This window comes from Lynx rufus, unplaced genomic scaffold (assembly GCF_022079265.1).
Source record: "Lynx rufus isolate CCGP_SWC_20201006 ecotype Redwood Valley unplaced genomic scaffold, mLynRuf1.p SCAF_10, whole genome shotgun sequence".
Taxonomy (NCBI): domain Eukaryota; kingdom Metazoa; phylum Chordata; class Mammalia; order Carnivora; family Felidae; genus Lynx; species Lynx rufus.
Genome location: NW_025814824.1, coordinates 87,345,892 through 87,363,359, shown reverse-complemented (window position 1 = coordinate 87,363,359; position 17,468 = coordinate 87,345,892). Strand labels below are relative to the sequence as shown.

General features: G+C 55.8%; 3 protein-coding genes across 8 annotated transcripts in view; 2 read left to right on the top strand and 1 right to left on the bottom strand.

The window, feature by feature from the left end:
• The window catches only part of KYAT1 (kynurenine aminotransferase 1), a 33,958-nt gene extending 32,526 nt beyond the window's left edge, over positions 1–1,432 (top strand). For all 4 annotated transcript variants that reach the window (XM_047070614.1, XM_047070604.1, XM_047070597.1 and 1 more), the window contains 2 exons: positions 656–742; positions 844–1,432. In XM_047070614.1, coding sequence (XP_046926570.1) covers positions 656–742; positions 844–909 — 153 coding nt within the window. In that variant the 3' untranslated portion in view covers positions 910–1,432. The remainder of the gene's footprint in view (positions 1–655; positions 743–843) is intronic.
• Positions 1,433–6,096: 4,664 nt separating this feature from the next.
• On the top strand, positions 6,097–14,480 carry SPOUT1 (SPOUT domain containing methyltransferase 1). Of its 3 annotated transcripts, XM_047070569.1 has the most exons (13): positions 6,097–6,594; positions 7,149–7,194; positions 7,272–7,305; positions 7,484–7,609; positions 9,749–9,908; positions 10,143–10,232; positions 10,353–10,402; positions 10,595–10,725; positions 11,672–11,744; positions 11,850–11,948; positions 12,397–12,499; positions 12,691–12,838; positions 13,750–14,480. In XM_047070569.1, the coding sequence occupies exons 2-13, from the start codon at positions 7,156–7,158 to the stop codon at positions 13,882–13,884; spliced, it is 1,188 nt and encodes a 395-aa protein (XP_046926525.1). In that variant the 5' UTR covers positions 6,097–6,594; positions 7,149–7,155; the 3' UTR covers positions 13,885–14,480. The 3 variants fall into 3 exon arrangements, with proteins under 3 accessions (XP_046926525.1, XP_046926511.1, XP_046926518.1); XM_047070555.1 differs by lacking the exon at positions 7,272–7,305 and having other exon boundaries at positions 6,098–6,594; XM_047070562.1 differs by lacking the exon at positions 6,097–6,594 and having other exon boundaries at positions 6,606–7,194.
• On the bottom strand, positions 13,950–17,056 carry ENDOG (endonuclease G). Its single transcript, XM_047070584.1, has 3 exons — positions 16,538–17,056; positions 15,385–15,494; positions 13,950–14,232 (listed from the first exon to the last, which is right to left on the bottom strand). The coding sequence occupies exons 1-3, from the start codon at positions 17,054–17,056 to the stop codon at positions 13,950–13,952; spliced, it is 912 nt and encodes a 303-aa protein (XP_046926540.1).
• Between the last annotated feature and the right edge of the window lie 412 nt (positions 17,057–17,468).

Sequence of the window (17,468 nt, the reverse complement as noted above, 5' to 3'; positions counted from 1 at the left end):
CTGACGGCTCGGAGCCTGGAGCCCGCTTCGGATTCTGTGTCTCCCTCTCTCTCTGCCCCTCCCCTGCTTGTGCTCTATCTCTCTCATTCTCAAAAATAAGTAAACATAAATAAAATAAAATAACATCTTAAAAGAAAAAAAGAACAAGGTGGGCCAGGCTCTGCCAGGGCACCTGTGTGTGGTTTTACAGGCTGGGCCCAAATCCAGCCCAGCCTCTGCCCTCAGCCCTGGTACAGGAGTGTGTCTATGTCAAGGAATGGGGAGTCTGGAATTTGCAAAAAGACACCGTGCGGGCTGGCAGGAATCCCTGCCCTCTCTCGGCCTCAGCCTTCCCATCTGTGCAGTGGGTGCAGAGTTGGCTCGTTAACTACGAGCTCAGCCAGCTCCGAGCTCTGACCCTAAGTTTTATTTCCTCTCTTGCTCTGCCCTAACCTGCCACGTGATGCTCCCCTCTCCATTTCCCCTCCCTGTGTACTACCGGGAGGGACCGAGAACCATGCTCTGGGATTCTTTGCCTCTGACCTTGACCCAGCACCGGAAGGTGCTCCACTGAATGTTCCTTCTTTCCACCCCATCGAGAGAAGCTCTCTGTCCCCAGAGCCAAGGATTACCCTGCTATGGGGCTGTGTTGAGACGTGGGCTTCCTCCTCCCCAGGGCTTGGTGGCCATCCCGGTCTCCACCTTCTACAGCGTGCCTCATCGTAAGATCTTTGACCACTATGTCCGCTTCTGTTTCGTGAAGGTAAAGGACGGGGTTTTTGAGGGGAAAAAGGGCCCCCTCAAGCTCCCCGCGGCCCACTGGTGGTGTGGGGAGAGGGGCTGGACCGATCTGTGTTGGTGCAGGATGAGTCCACACTCCAGGCCATGGATGAGAAGCTGCAGAAATGGAAGAAGGAGCTCAGGCCCTGAGACCACCTGCTCGGCCCTGCCCCACCTGGTTCCCGCGGGCTCTGCCAGGCTCTGCCTTTGTCCGGGTTTCAGCCATTCCCAGGTTGGGCTTAGATGGAGTGGGGGGGGCCCTTCTCTGGGACACAGGATGTCCCCCTGGCAGAGCCCTCTTTCTTGATCTTGGTGGATTCGGGAGCACTTTACTACAGTGCCTATATTCCTGTCCTGGTGGTGAGGTGTACCCCAGCCAGGCCTCTCCCTGCTCCTCCCTGGGTGGGGTGATACAGTCCTGGGCCCCCTCTGTATTTTTCCCAATCTTGTCTGAGGCTCAGTGGACAGAGTCCAACAGGGTACTGGCCTTGAGTCCCAGCCCTGCCCTGGCCCCAGCCCTGCACTGGCCCCAGCCCTGCACTGGCCCCAGCCAAGGCTTTAGCATCCCTCCCTTTCCTTATTTAACCTTCACTTTGGGAAGCGGTCTCTAGGCTTGAGTCCTCAAGCCGGTACCTTTCACCCGTAATAAAGTTTCAAGTTATTTAGACCCTTATTTCCTGCTTCTCTCTGCTTCACACCCTGGTGCTGATCGACTTGGTCAGCATGGAAGGCACCTTGGGCACCTGGCTGGCTCAGTCAGCAGAGCATGTGATTCTTGATCTCCAAGTTGTGAATTCAAGCCCCACATTGGGCATGGAGCCTATTTAAAAATTAAAAAAAAAATAGGAAGGCACCCAGTGAACCTTAGCTCCCAGCCCCTCTTTGTACAAATGTGTTTTGTGGAGTAAAACTGAGGCCCAGAGAAGGGCAGAGACTGGGGACTTGTCTGACATCACAGTTAGGTAGTCAAAACCAGTCAAAACCAGTTAGTCAAAACCTAGTTAAAACCAGGCCTGGAACCCAGGGCTCAGATGGTTGTGTGTCCCTGGGGTATGCGTGCATGTGTATGGGAGACAGGGGCCCCAGCTGAGTGTCTCACAGGGAAGATACAGTCCTACCCCACAGGGGTCAGAGTCCAGGGCAGGAGGGCCAGGGAGTTTAGACAGAAGGGGAAGGAAGTAGCTTCTTGTTTTGTACTCCTGTGTGCTGGGAGCCTAGATGCCCACCATCTCATCAAACAATCCTTCAGGATAGGAGTTACTCTCTGTATTTTACAAATGAGGAAGCCACGTTGGAGGTGATGTGAGTTGCCCAAAGCCATCGAGCTGGCAAAGGTAGAAGCGAATTTGCTCCCAGGCGTGGGCCTCTCGCTGGGAAGTCACAGTCACGGTAGCTCCGAGTTCATTTGGAACTCTTGAAGCTGCATTACACGGCAGGCCCAGGTGTCTGCTCATGTGATACATGTATTCGTAATGGGAATGTATGATACAATAAAATGTACTTGGTGTTTGTCCTTGGTTCCTGGCACAGAGCTCCTAAAACCCTTGGAATTCCCTGAGAGATAGGACTCGTCCTTTGTTCGTAATTATTATTCATAATAAGCCCCTTTGACTATGTCTTTAGAGGGTCAGAACTTTCAATACTAACTCCTGAGGGAGGAGAAAGAGACCAAACATTGGGTTCAGTCACTTGGCCAATGATGTAATGAATCGTGCATACGGAATGAAACCCCACATAAAAACCCTGAATCAGTGAGGCTCAAGGAACTTCTGGGTTGGTGAACACATCTGATGAGCTGGGAGGGGGGTACATCAGGAGAGAGCATGGAAGTTCTTCCTCCCCCAAGACCTTACTCTGTGTACCTCTTCCATTTGGCTGTTCCTGTGTTGTATCTGTTGTTTTGTTTTGCTTTGTTTTGTTTTTTGTTTTTTAAAGTAGGCTTCATGCCCCGTGCAGAGCCCAATGCAGGGCTTGAACTCACAACCCTGAGATTAAGACCTGAGCTGAGATCAAGAGTCAGATGATTTCTTTTTTAATTTTTTTTTTTTTTTGAGAGAGAGAGAGAGGGAAGGGGCAGAGAGAGAGCAGGAGGGGTACTGAGGATCAGAAGTGGGCTCTGTGCTGACAGCAGACAGCTTGATGTGGGGCTCGAACTCACAAACCACAAGATCATGACCTGAGCAGAAGTCTGACGCTTAACGGACTGAGCCACCCAGGTGTCCCAACATTGTATCCTTTATAATGAAACCGTGACTGTTAAGTATAGCACCTTCCTGGGTGCTATGAATCATTTCAGGGAATTACTGAACTCCAGGCAAATGGTGGAAATGCCCAAATTTGTAGTCATCCAAGTAGAAGTATGAGTAGCCTAGAGCCCCCACTTGCTGATGGCATTTGAAGTGGGGGGCATTCTTGTGGGACTGAGCCCTTAACCTATAGGATCTGTGCCACCTCTAAGTACCTATTATCAGAATTGAATTGAAAAGTAGGACACCCACGTGGTGTCAGAGAATTGCTGCTGGAACACATTTTGAGCTAGGACATAATACACTTCCCTCCTTCTCCATCCAAGCTGTGGCTTCTTAGTACTACCACAGTTCCAAAGTCAAGATCGTGACACAGAATACCAGCTCAGAGGCTCAGGCTTGGAGCCCCTTTGCACATACATAGCCTGACGGTAAGAAAGTCCCCAGTGGGGCAAACCCACGGATCTCACGGGGAGAACCATCCCAACCAAAGGTTCCATGTCTCACAAGCCAATCCAAAATCTGCCCAAAGCTGAAATCTGTGATTCTACAGAAGTTTGAGATCTTAGACTGAGTAACCTCAGCCAGCCTGAGGAGGCAGATCGGACTTAGACGCAGAACCAGAGGGTGGAGGGAGGAAATGGTGGAATAAACACAACCCTTGTAATGTCAACACATACATTGAATTAGAAATTAGTCTTTCCTTGGGGCACCTGGCAAAACATACAACTTTTTTTTCTTTTTTTTAATGGTCTATTTAGTTTTGGGAGAGAGAGAGAGACAGAGCATGAGCAGGGGAGGGGCAGACAGAGAGGGAGACACAGAATCTGAAGCAGGCTCCAGGCTCCGAGCTGTCAGCACAGAGCCCAACGCAGGGCTCGACTTCGTGAACCGCGAGATCATGACCCAAGCTCAAGTGGGCCACTCAACCGACTGAGCCACCTAGGCGCCCCAAAACATACGCCTCTCCACATTGGGGGTGTGAGTTCAAGCCCCATGTTGGGCCTAGAGCTTACTTGAAAAATGAAACGGTGAGGGGCGCCTGGGTGGCTCAGTTGGTTAAGCGTCCGACTTTGGCTCAGGTCATGATCTCACAATCCGTGAGTTCGAGCCCTTCTGACAGCTCAGAGCCTGAAGCCTGCTTCGGATTCTGTGTCTCCCTCTCTCCGACCCTCCTCCGTTCATGCTCTGTCTCTCTCTGTCTCAAAAATAAATAAACATTAAAAAAAAAATGAAACGGTGGAAGCAATCAAATGTCCTTCAAAAGAGGAATGGATAAACAAACTGTGGCATATCTATGCAACGAAATGGTCTCCAGCAACAGAAAGAAATGAGTTATCAAGCCACGAGAAAACATGACAGAAACTGAAATGCATTTTGCTTCGTGTAAGGATGCCTGAGAAGGATACATACTTTCTGATTCCAACTATTATGACATTCTAGAAAAGACAAAACTATGGGGCGCCTGGGTGGCTCAGTCGGTTAGGTGTACGACTTCAGCTCAGGTCATGATCTTATACTCCGTGAGTTCAAGCCCCGCGTCGGGCTCTGTGCTGACAGCTCGGAGCCTGGAGCCTGCTTCGGATTCTGTGACTCCTTCTCTCTCTGCCCCTCCGCCTCTCACTCTGTCTCTCTTTCAAAAATAAATAAACATTAAAAAAAATTAAAAATATTGCTTCTCGGCCTTTTGGCTAAGATCAAGCGTAAAAAAAATTAAAAAAAAAAGAAAAGACAAAACTACAGAGACAGTAAAAAAGATTAGCAGTTGGGACACCTGGTTGGCTCAGTCAGTTAAGGGTCCCACTCTTGATTTGGGCTCAGATCATGATCTCACGGTTCATGGGTTCGAGCCCAGTGTCAGGTTCTGCATTGACAGTGTGGAGCCTGCTTGAGATTCTCTCTCACCCTCTCTCTCTGCCCCTCCCCAGCTCTCTCCTTCTCTCTCTCAAAAGAAATAAACATTAAAAAAAAAAAAAAAGACTAGTGGTTGCAAGGGGCTTAGAGGAGGGTAAGGGGAACACAGGGTTTTTAGGGTAGTGAATTCATTTTGTTTGATACTGTGATGGTAGATATGTGACATTATGCCTTTGTCAAAACCTATAGAATGTACAATACAAACCTAATCTAAACTATGGACTTCAGTTAATAATATTGCATCAGTATTGGTTGATTAATTGTAATAAAGGTACACACTAATGCAAGATGTTAAAAATAGGGGGAGGGGTACCTGGGTGGCTCAGTCAGTTAAGCATCCGACTTTGGCTCAGGTCATGGTCTTGTGCTCTGTGAGTTCGAGTTCTGCGTCAGGCTCTGTCCTGATAGCTCAGAGCTGGGAGCTTGCTTTGGATTCTGTATCTCTCTCTGTGCCCTTCCCCCGTGCGCGTGCACGCGCACGCGCTCTCTCGTTCTCGCTCTCTCTCGCTCTCTCTCAAAAGCAAATATTAAAAAAAATTGTTTTAAAATGGGGGGAATGAGTGGTGGAGAAGGGTTATATGGGAACTCTGTACCATGTGCTCAATTTTTGGTAAACCTACATTTGCTCTAAAAAATTAAGTCTCTCTTTTTTTTTTCATTTATTTACTTTTGAGAGACAGAGACAGAGCACAAGTGTGGGAGGGGCAGAGAGAGAGGAGACAGAATCCCAAGCAGGCTCCACGGTCTGAGCTGTCAGCACAGAGCCCAAGGAGGGAGGAACCGTGAGCTCAGGACCTGAGCGGAAGTCGGCCACTTAACCAACTGAACCACTCAGAAGCCTCTAAAAAACTAAGTCTCTTATGGGTGCCCAGCTGGCTCATTCGGTAGAGCATTAGACCTCAGGTGGGGAGTACAAGCCCCACATTGGGCATAGGGCTTACTTAAATTAATAAACTAGGGGCGCCTGGGTGGCGCAGTCGGTTAAGCGTCCGACTTCAGCCAGGTCACGATCTCGCGGTCCGTGAGTTCGAGCCCCGCGTCGGGCTCTGGGCTGATGGCTCAGAGCCTGGAGCCTGTTTCCGATTCTGTGTCTCCCTCTCTCTCTGCCCCTCCCCCGTTCATGCTCTGTCTCTCTCTGTCCCAAAAATAAATAAACGTTGAAAAAAAAAAAATTAAAAAAAAAAAATTAATAAACTAAAAAAATTTTAACAAGTCTGTTAATTAAAAGAGAGTAAACGAACGAATCTATAAAAGAGTTGGATTAAATTATCTCCAAGGTCATTTCCAACTCTGACTCACACTCCAGCTCTGGGCCTCAGGGTCCCCAGGTAGAATAAAATCAAGATGAGTTTTGAGTGCCGCTCGTGCAGAAACGGCGGGCGACTCTCGAGCCGTCCACGGGTCCAGGACAGCACTACACAACCTGCCCTTTGGGCCCCGAGCCCTCCGCAACTGGCCCCCAGACCTCGGCCCCCAACTCACTGCGGGGGCTCATCCCAGCCCAAGCGCTCGCGGAGCAGGCAGAGGCCCGGGCCACGCCCCCGCGCGCCATTGGCTCTCCGATTGGACGGCTGGGAGGAGGTGTGGCCGGAAGGGGTGAGTCTGGTTGGCGGGGCGGGGCCGACGGTGAGCGGCGAACATGGCGGAGCGTGTCAAGAAGAGGCCCTGCGGCCCGGTAGGTGGCGGGAGGTGAGGTCCCGGGCAGGACGGGGCGCGGGGGCGCGAGAACGAGCCGCGCGGGGGCCCGTGGCGGGGCAGTGCCGTGTTTCCCGTTCCCTGCTTGTCGCTGACCCGAGGCCGGAAGCCCCGAGGTGCCGCATGCTCGTGGCCGCGTGCGCCCCTGCCTGGATGAGCACCCAGGGTGGGTGCAGGGCCCGGACAGCGTCAGGTAACCCAGGTAACTCGAGTCCTTTCGTGGCGTATCGCTTCTGACTCCCAGAGTGACAGCAGGCAGGTTCTTTTTCCCTGAGCCTGTTTCGTCTTCTCTCCGTTGACACCTCATTCAACAACTTGTTGGATGCTTACTATGTGCCAGACCTGGTATTAGGCCCTAGAGTATAGCGGGTCCCTTCCCCCCGACGCTCTCCCTAGGGTGGCAGTGGGGGGGGGGTGTGCCTCACCACCCCCATTTTACAGGCAGGGGGCAACTTCGGAGCAGAAAGTTGCCCCCCCCCCCCCAGTTGTGATCATTCAGCCTCACTCCTATACCTCTTCCCGTTTCTTCTCCAGGGTGAACATGGCCAAAGGGTCGAGTGGCGAAAATGGAAGCAACAGAGTAAGTAAGGGGGCTGGGTGGGGGCTGGGTGGGTGGGTGACGGGGGATCCGCTGAACCTTGCCCAATGCCACTCCAGCAGTGCACTGCTGAACCCTGTGGAGAGCCACCAGGTCTGTCCGCTCTGGGTCCCACAGCACCCAAAATGGGAAAGAAGGGCGGCTGCTCACTAAATAGCGCTGGAGAGCCCAGGCTGAGCCCTACTGAGACGGCACCATCTCCCGGACTGCTCCGCGTCGCTCTCCCTCCAAGCCCTCTCCCCGCCACCAACCCAGATGTCCTCCCATCCAGAGAAAGAGGAGAAAAAGAAGTGGAAGGACCTCAAGCTGATGAAAAAACTGGAGCGGCAGCGGGCCCAGGAAGAACAGGCGAAGCGCCAGCAGGAAGAAGAGGCTGCTGCACAGAGGGAGGACCAGGGTGAGCAGGCTGGGTCCTGGGCGGGGCAGCCAGTGTCCTGTCTGGGAGGGGCCTTAGAGACCAGTGGGTGTAGACGTCCTGATGGAGAAACTGAGGCCCAGAGACTGGGAGAGACCCGGAAAACTGAGTCCTAACCTCCTACTTAGGTAGGTTTAAATCCTGTGGAGGAGGGGCGCCTGGGTGGCGCAGTCGGTTAAGCGTCCGACTTCAGCCAGGTCACGATCTCGCGGTCCGTGAGTTCGAGCCCCGCGTCAGGCTCTGGGCTGATGGCTTGGAGCCTGGAGCCTGTTTCCGATTCTGTGTCTCCCTCTCTCTCTGCCCCTCCCCCATTCATGCTCTGTCTCTCTCTGTCCCAAAATAAATAAAAAACGTTGAAAAAAAAAATTAAAAAAATAAAAAATAAGTAACAAATAAAAATTATAAAACAAAACAAAAAAAAAAATCCTGTGGAGGGAAAGTGTCACATATCATAACTTTCTATCTCCAGAACTCATCATCATCATGACGGTGGTTTTTCACTTTTTTACCGAGCACTTTGTGTGCTTTAATTTAGTTTTTCATTTACTTATTTTTATTTTACTTTATTTATTGATTTATTTATTTATTTTTTTAAAAGTAAGGTCTATGCTCAACGTGGGGCTTGACCTTACCACCCTGATATCAAGAGTTGCATGCTCTACTGACTAAGCCAGCCAGGCGTCCTTTATTTTGATTTTATAATAGAATTTGGGGGTTTTTTGGGGGGAGAGGGGGTGCCTGGGTGGCTCAGTCAGTGGAGCATCAGTTGACTCTTGGTTGCGTTTTGGTCATGATCTCACGATCTGTGAGGGCTCTGTGCTGACAGCGTAGAGCCTGCTTGGGATTCCCTCTGTCCCTCTTGCTCTGCCCCTCCCCCCTCATGCTCGTGCTCTCTTTCTCTCTCTCAAGATGAACATTTTTAAAAAAGAAACGATTTCTTTAAAAAAGGATTTGTCTTTTTATATCATTAAATAATAGCTGCTCAAAACAGTCTCCCTTCCTGGGGCACCTGGGTGGTTCAGTCGGTTAAGCATCTGACTCTTGGTTTCAGCTCAGGTCGTGATCTCACGGTTCGTGGGATCGAGCCCCACATCTGTGCTGTGAGCACAGAGCCTGCCTGGGATTTTCTCTCTCTCTGCCCCTGCCCTGCTCTTGTGCAAGCTCACTCTCTCTCTTTCTCAAGATAAATGAACTTAAAAATAAAATCTCCCTCCCCACAAAAATATAGACAACTAGAAAGAAGAAAGAAAAAATTCCAGCAAACGTTGCAGTGAAAGTTTCTCCAGATATTATGTTGTACCCACTTATACATATGCAGAGAACATACAGATACAGTTTTATAAAGTGAGACCACTTTATCCGTGAGCTTCTGGACCTGGTTTTTCTCATCCCACATTGAACCCTGGGTGTCCTTGCACATCGGTACATCTGGATCTACCCTAACAAATTGTGTCTTTTCTCCTCGTCTAGACCCAAACCTCAGGAGGGTTAGGACATCATAACCTCTAAGCCCATTGGTGACCAGTGGTGACGGTGACAATGGAGACAGAAACTGAGCATGTCAGCTGTTTTACACACCAGGGAAGCCCTTCATGGGTGTTCCCTCCTGTAGCTCCCATTGGACGACTACGGGAGGGAAAGTATGGTGGTCCCTCTAGAGCTAGACAGCCTGAACCCAGATCTCGCTGTCTTGCTTTTTGTGTGACCTTGGGCCACAGGTTCTCCATGTCTCTATGGGTATCATGGTAATACTTTTTTAGGGTTACTGGGTAAATGCACACATATAAAGACGCTAATAATAGCTCTCTTTATCATCCCCATTTGACAGCTGGTAATGGAGGCGGTAAGGGGCAGAGCCAACATATGAACTTAGGCCAATGTCTCTAACCACTCCCCAGTCTTACCCAGGGGTGTGCCCTGCTCATGGGAGTCTTGGAGACCACTGGGTCTGTTTTCTTCTTGGGGAGATTGAGGCCTGGAAAGGGGAGTTGGATCTGATTTGCTGACCTCAAAATTCCTCCCAGAGGGAAAACTGTCTAACTCTGAGCCCTGGGATTAGAGGAAGTGAAGGGACAGCACAGCCCTGGCCCCTCTGACCACGGACAACCCTCCCCTGCCCAGGTCGGCCTTACACCCTGAGCGTGGCCCTGCCAGGCTCCATCCTGGACAACGCCCAGTCACCGGAGCTTCGCACCTACCTGGCTGGCCAGATTGCCAGAGCCTGCACCATCTTCTGTGTGGATGAGATTGTGGTGTTTGATGAAGAAGGCCAAGAGGCCAAGTGAGGAGCCATCCAACAGGGCACCCGGGCTCAGGGAGGGGGGAGGGGCCGCTAGGACTGGCTTTGCTGCATTCTTTTTGCCTCCTGCTTGCCTGGGCAGAGAAATGTCTGAAATGCCCCCAGTGAATCTGGCGGGAAGAGTCGCAAAGCAGGGGACCACAGAGGTCAGACTGGGTGGAGGAGCTCTCGAAGGGAGGGCAGTAGGCTCTGGAAGGCCTGTCCTTCTCTCTCCAGGACTGTGGAGGGTGAATTCAGGGGCGTTGGCAAGAAGGGGCAGGCGTGCGTGCAGCTGGCCCGGATCCTGCAGTACCTGGAGTGTCCGCAGTAAGGGGGTGAAGGGCAGACTGGCCTGCGCGTGGTGGGGTGGGGCAGGGTGGTGAAGGTGCAGGTCAGGCAGGAGGTGGCCTCCCCCGGGAACTTTCTGAGATCTGCGTTCTTTGCTAGGTACCTAAGAAAGGCGTTCTTCCCCAAGCACCAGGATCTCCAGTTTGCAGGTAAGGCCGGAGTGGGGGCTGACCCCCATTTCCCATGGATCACCCCCCAGACCCCGAGAAATTGCTGTGCCGGCGGGAGAACGGGCCCAGGCAGGGCAAGGCCTGTGCGTGGTGGCAAGCGGCAGGTCTGTGGCAGACCTGAGGCTTGGGACTCCATACCACCGTGTGCTTTTGCACCCCTTCTACCCACAGGGCTTCTGAACCCCTTGGACAGCCCTCACCACATGCGTCAGGATGAGGAGTCCGAGTTCCGAGAAGGCATCGTGGTGGACCGGCCCACCCGGCCAGGCCACGGGTCCTTTGTCAACTGTGGCATGAAGAAGGTAGGAATTGGGAGGGTGGGTTGAGACATACATTGGGGACATACCCTGGCTATGGAAGGCAGTGGGGAGCCCTGGACCCAGGCATCTGTGCCTGGTCTTCCTCCACTGATGCAGGTTTCGGCCAGAGAAGTGCCCCACAACAGGGCTCAGTAGATCAAGCCAGGAACAGATCGACTGTTTCTTGAAAACTAAATGAACAGGAGATAGTTCTCATGCTCAAACCCAACCCAGCCCAACCCTGCAGCAGCGAGTCCAGAATCCCTCTGGGGCAGCTCCAGCGAGGATGCAGACCCACCCTGGGCCGCCTGGCTACGCTCAATTCTCCTGGAGTCAGAGGCAGAAACACTTCCATGTGTGGGGTCCCCTCTCCCCACAAAAAGAGCAGACCAGGATGACCCAGACCCTGACCACAGACGAAACGAGAAAACACGAGAAGCGTCTAAAGGGAAAGAAAGTGCCCCGTGTCCTGAATTCAGAATTGGCATGAGACGCAGACATCAGTTGTTCTCCATCACATCTCCCACTTACCTCATGCCCGGCCTTGGGCAGTATAGCAGTAGCTGCTGTTTATGGAGAGTTTCCTGATTGACAGATGAAGAGAGCGAGGCTCGGAGAGGCTATGTGGCCCGCTCAAACTGCTACAGCTAGTAAGTGGCATGGCCACTTCTGTTCAAAGCAAAGACTGGGATCTCATCTCACGAAACACTGCCTATTCTGTGCCAGGCCCAGAGCATTCATCTCTGCCCAGTGCCCTGGGGTAGTCATCTTGCACGAATGGTCTCTTGTGAGCAGGTCTGGCGCAGGTGCCGGAGAAAGGGAATGGAGTTTGACCTGGACCCCTTAGGTACCTGGCCAGCCCCCGCCCCCATGCCCCCACACCGGGGAGAGCAGTGACCCCTGCTGGTCCTGTGGGGAATAGCACCCATTTCTCCTGGCTTCTCCCTAGGAGGTGAAGATTGACAAGAACTTGGAGCCTGGACTTCGGGTGACCGTGCAGCTGAACCAGAAGCAGCTCCCAGGTATCTGGAAGGTTCCCAGCGTGGCCAGCATTTGGGCTCGGAGCCGCCTCCTTCCACCTCCTTGTCCCTCACCCCATCTTCACAGCCTCTCCGCTTCATCTGCAGAAAGCAAGACCTACCGGGGGAAAGTCGTGTCTTCGCAGGACCCTCGCACCAAAGCCGGTCTCTACTGGGGCTACACAGTCCGGCTGGCTTCCTGCCTCAGTAAGGATGGAGTTTCCTCATTTGAATATCTGGCCTCTCTCTGGGAGGCTACAGAGAGCCTTGCCTGACCCAAAAGGCAGACTAGGGGCTTTGTCCTACCACCTTACTGTGTGACCTTAGGCAAATGCCTTTCCTTCTCTGGGCCTCCGTCTCCCTGAGTGCGCTGCCTGGAATATTGTGAAGGACCTCTGAGAGAAAGGATTGTGATCGATTAGTAATGTCTGCCGTGGGGCTGGGAATAGGACATAAGGACAGATAGGAGTTCTGAGAGCTCCTTCCTCCCCACCCTCCACTTGGTTTCCCCAGTCTAGCACAGGCATGGTTTCCTGGACTTCCCAGGAACAGTGGAGGGCCTGGGCATGCCTCCCTTGCCTGAGTCCCCTTCTCCATCCCTCCCCCAGGTATACATATACACATAGCTAAGTGGCTTTGTGGGTCTCTCCCCCAGGTGCCGTGTTTGCTGAGGCTCCCTTCCAGGACGGGTATGACCTGACCATTGGGACATCAGAGAGAGGCTCAGATGTGGCGTCTGCCCAGCTTCCCAGCTTCAGGTGGGTATAGCCTGGGGCAGGGGCCGGGGAAGGAGGAACGAGCTGGAAACAGTCTGGGGTGGGGGGGTGATGTGCAGAGCTCTATGGGCCGAGCCCCTACTGCATACCAGGAGGTGGGGACTGAGTGCTCTGGGGAGCTGCATGCAGTGTGGCCTCAGCGAGCAGTCACTGATCCCCTCTTATGGGCACAGGCATGCTCTCGTGGTGTTCGGGGGCCTCCAGGGGCTGGAAGCTGGAGTGGACGCGGACCCCAATCTGGAGGTGGCTGAACCCAGCGTCCTCTTTGATCTGTATGTCAACACGTGCCCCGGCCAGGGCAGCCGCACCATCCGAACCGAGGTGAGCCCGGTGAGCCCGTCTGCCTCCCCGCTCTAGCCCCAGGCTGTCCTCCAGGTTCTGCCACCAGCCAGGGGTGTGTCCAACGGGAGTGCGGCTCTCCCCCGCCCACCCTGCTCAAGGCTGTCTCGAGCCAGCCTGCCCTGGAGATGGGTTCCTCACTACCTCAGTCTCTGACCACAGCAGATTCCAGCAGGGACCGCGTATGAGTGAGCAGGGAGTCAAGAACCCTGGGTGCTCGTGGCCCTCCAGCTGCTCCCAGGCTGGGTGACCCAGGAGACCCTGGCCACCCCCACCCTGGGCCTCGGTTTCCCCAGCTGTACTCTCTGTGTTGCACTTCCTCACGCGTGACGGTGGTGGGCAGGGCGGTCCTTCCCACTGGGCCTCACTGGCACCTCAGTCCTGTTGGGGCGCAGTGTGTAGCTAGCTCTGGGAGCCTCAGTCCTGAGCATCCGTGGAACCCGTGGGCCCACTTGTGAGGCCAGCACAGGCAGCACACTGTAGGCACTTGGCTTCCATTACTGTCAAAGGTGGGGAGTACACAGGTGGACTGCCTCAGTCTGTCCCCAGGGGTCCTGCAGGGGCCACACCCTCCCAGCAGGAACCCCCCACACCCACCCTGTACCAGGGGCTGAGAACTGCCTGTCGCCTCCACTAATCCTGACCCTGGGAGGCAGGTATTATTCTGACCATCCTCTCTTTAGAGGGAGACACTGAGGAACAGAGAGGCAAGGCCCTTCCCTGGTGGGGCATGCATCCAGCCGGGGTCAGATCAGCAGGGTGAAGCTGAGCCTGCTCTGAACTTCCTCGGGGCTCTGCTGAGGGCAGCAGGCCCTGGGGGGTTGGGCACTGCGAGGCTGGGGGCCGGGCTCCCTCCAGCCTCCCGGGCCCCAGCCTGTTGCTTTCCTCTCCAGGAAGCCATCCTCATTTCCCTGGCCGCCCTGCAGCCTGGCCTCACCCAGGCGGGGGCCCGTCAGGCCTACGACAGCAAAGCAGCAGCAGGGAAGCCAGAGGTTCCTGGGGTTCCCCCGGGACAGACGCAGCCGTGACTTGCCTCCAGAAATCACCACCTTTAATGCAGCCCCGCCCCCGCAGTCTGGCAGGGCTGTGGCCTTCACTTGCTGCCTGCAGTGACGGCCTTTAGGCTGCCTGCCCGTGCCAGAATATTTGGCACGAAGAGCAGCCCCGAAGCCCGCTCAATGCTCTCGATGGGCACCAGGAAGCGCTCCAGCGGAACCGCCTCGTCCACGGGAGCGTTGGGCATCACGTAGGAGCGGAGTTCGATTTGCCCGCCTGCGGCCTCCAGGATCAGCACCTTGAAGAAGTGGGTGGGCACCGCCACGTGGTTCTTCCCGATGACCTGATACTTCACATAGGACTTCCCGTCAGCCTCCGTCCTGTGGGCAGAGCCGGGCACACATGGCCTTTCAGGACTCCCAGGGCGTTTGGTCGGACCCACGGCTGCTGCCCTGACCTGACTTCCAACTTGTGTCAGCCTGTAGGACTGCCACCTCAGCGCAAGGCTTCCGTGCCCTTCTTGGCTCCCCAGGCTCCCTGCAGGGTGAACACTCTCCTACCCTATTTTCCTCGTGCCCAGCACTGGGTCAGGCAGGACGGGTGACAGCAGTAAACGTTACTCAGAGAATCGGGCCTTGTGGACATTCACCTTCGCTCCTGCAGACACGTGCTTACGCTCTACCTACCCCTGTGGAGGGTGAGCACCAAGTGGGCAAGGCCCATGAGCCCTGAATCCCCTGTGCCAGCACAGGCACTGGTGTCCGGAACACTGGCCGGGTGACTTCCGGTCTTCCTCGTGTCAGCAGGCCGTCGAAGGCACTTGCAGTGACCATCCCCCCCCCCCCTTTGATTCCTAAGCAACCACGAGGTAGGTAGTGGCTATTATCCCCATTTTACAGGAGAGGATATTGAAGTCACTTGCCCACTCCTCTAGAGATCAGGTGATAGGCCCTGGATTCCTTTTCAGGCCTGTGGGCCTTGCCGTAACCTTTTGCCTCTATCTCGATCTTCAGTATGCCAGGAAAATCACTGAGCGTGCCCAGAGGAGCTCAGTCCCTTCCACCTGGGAGGCAGGGCTACAGAGGGCCCAGAGTGGAGGCTCAGGGTCAGGGAGAGGGAGTTCTAACCCTGGCTCCAGGGTGAGGAGGGTGAGGAGGATTGTTCCAAGCAGAGGAGACCGAAGGCAAGAGCCTGACCTGACGAAGGCTTTTCTATCTGGGTAGAACGGAGTCGGGTGCACATGGCAAGAGGTGAGGTAGGAGAGAGGAACAGAGGCAGATTTGGGGCCTGGTGCCATGCACAGAGGAGACACGGTCTAGGTGGGTACCCAACAGGTCTCTGGCTGTAGAAGTGGAATTAGGGGGCCTAAAGTAGGGAACGGACAGGCTTGTGAAGAAACCAGATAACGTGACCTGGCACTGAGTGTGGACCCAGGGGCTGAGGCAAGCCTGAACGGTGAGAGTGGCAGGAAGGGGCCTCTAGGGAACGGGAGGCCCTGGCATCCCCAGCCCCCACTCCAGCTCTAGCCTTACCTGGGCAGGAAGAGCGGCCCTGTGCACACATAGACATTTTGGTAGGTGCGGGTCAAGCTGCGGCTGTACTTTTCCAGGTTGTTCCAAGCATTCTGGTTGAGGTGGGGCACCTGGTTGGAGACGTGGGGCTCAGAGGCTGGGGCTGGAGCCCTTCCCCCACTGTCAGAGGGCGGGAACTGACACCAGGCTGGGACAGTCCAGCGGGGAGTGGGGTGGGCAAGCATGCTGAGGAAAATGAGGTTCAAGGAAGGAGAGATTCCTTGAGGCCACCTGGCCATGAGGGTGGAGCTAGAGAGAGCTGGGGGGGGGGGGGGTGCCAGCCTGCCCCTGTCTGGAATGGGACAACCAGCATCCCAGGATCAGAAATGCTTCTCAGCTGCAAAGGGCTCTGCTAAGGAAAGGGGCACTTCTCCCTCTTCAGAGAAACAAGCCTCCCGGCCAGTCCCCAGGGGCTCATGGGAAGGCCAGTTCTCCAACCCTACCCGCTCCTTTGCCAGTTTGAACCACATGCAAAGCCTGGCCGGAAGTCATGGATTGCTCCTGACTCCGTCCCTCGAGCTCTCCAACGTCCTAAATGAGCAGGGGACTGCGGCCCTAAAAGAGCAGAAGTCAGAAGGGAGGCTCAGACCCCAGGGACTTCACGCAGAGCCCCAGGTCAAGTCTCCAGGCCCCGCTGGGAACAGGCCTAGAGGCAGGGCACACAGTGACTGCTAACCACTGACTATGCTAGTTATTTTCCTTAGACTCCTGTAAGGCTGGCAGGGTAGGGACAATGGCTGAAAACCCAGGTTCCTCCAGACAGACTGCCAGGGTCTCCTGCTGTGTGACAGTGGGCCAGTCGCTTTGCCTCTCTGTGCCTCAGTTCCCTCATTACAGATAGTACTGCTTGCCATGGACCAGGAAGCGGGCTCAATACTCTTGTTTGCACTGTCTTCGGTTCCTCGGCGCTACTGCGAGAAAACCGAAGCCCAGGGAGGTGCCCAGAGGCCCACAGTTAGGGTCAGACTGCAGAGCGGGTGCTGGGCGCCCCCGTGCTCGGTGCCTCCCGCCTGGGGCGCGCGGGGTGAGCAGCCAGGCGCCAGAGCCGAGCGCGCACACGGCAGCTCCCCGGCTCGAGAGGCGAGGCGAGCGCGGGTCGGGGCGCGGGCGCTACCTGGGGCGCGACGTTGCTCAGGTAGAAGGTGTCGTCCATGGCCTTCTGGCTCCAGCGGTGGTTGGCGGCGGCGGCGAGGTGGCCGCGGTCGAAGCCGCTGCCGCGGTAGTCGGCGTTGGTGGCGCGGTGGTACGCGTGCACCGAGTCGTCCTCGCGGAAGTCGCACGAGCGTCGGTCGCCGTCGCCGCAGAGCCGCTCGGGCCGCAGCTGCTCGACCACCCAGAGCGCGCAGCGGGTGCGCGGGTCGTAGCACAGCACGTACGACTCGCGGCTCTTGAGCTGCGCCAGCCCCGGCAGCCCGTACTTGGCCAGCTCGCCGGGGCCGCCGCCCGCCGGGGTCCCGGGCTTTGCGGGCACCGCGGGCAGCTCGGCCGCCGCCGCCACGGGCAGCACGGGCAGCCGGCCCAGGAGCCCCGGCGCCGCCCTCGCGTCCGCCCGCCGCCGCCACCGCCAGCCCTCGGCCGCCGCGCCCAGCCCCGCGCCCAGCGCCAGGGTCAAGCCGGCCCGCAGCGCCCGCATGGCGGGGAGCGCGGCCCACGGGGCACCCCGCGACCTCCGGCGGCCGACCCGCGAGCCTCTTAAAGGGGCCGCGCCGGCCTGCGGGGCCCACGGCGGGGCCGGGTAGGGGAATGAGGGAGGGGTGCGATGCCGGTCGCGTCCACTCACAAACGTTTCGAGAAACAGGGCCCCCAACAGAGCGGGCCAGACCGGCGCGTAGCTTAAGTCCTGGCGTCCTTTCTTTGCCCTTTTAAGACGTGCACAGGAGGTGGGGGGGGGGGTGGCGGGGGGTGGTGGCACGTGTCACCTCTCCCCTGGCTCGCGACTGGCTGCCGCCGCCCGGCTCCGCCCCGCCCCGCTCCGCCCCCTCCCATGGCTGCCACGAGGGACCCTCCTCCGCGCGAGCCGCAGGAGCTCCCACTTAGCGCCTAGG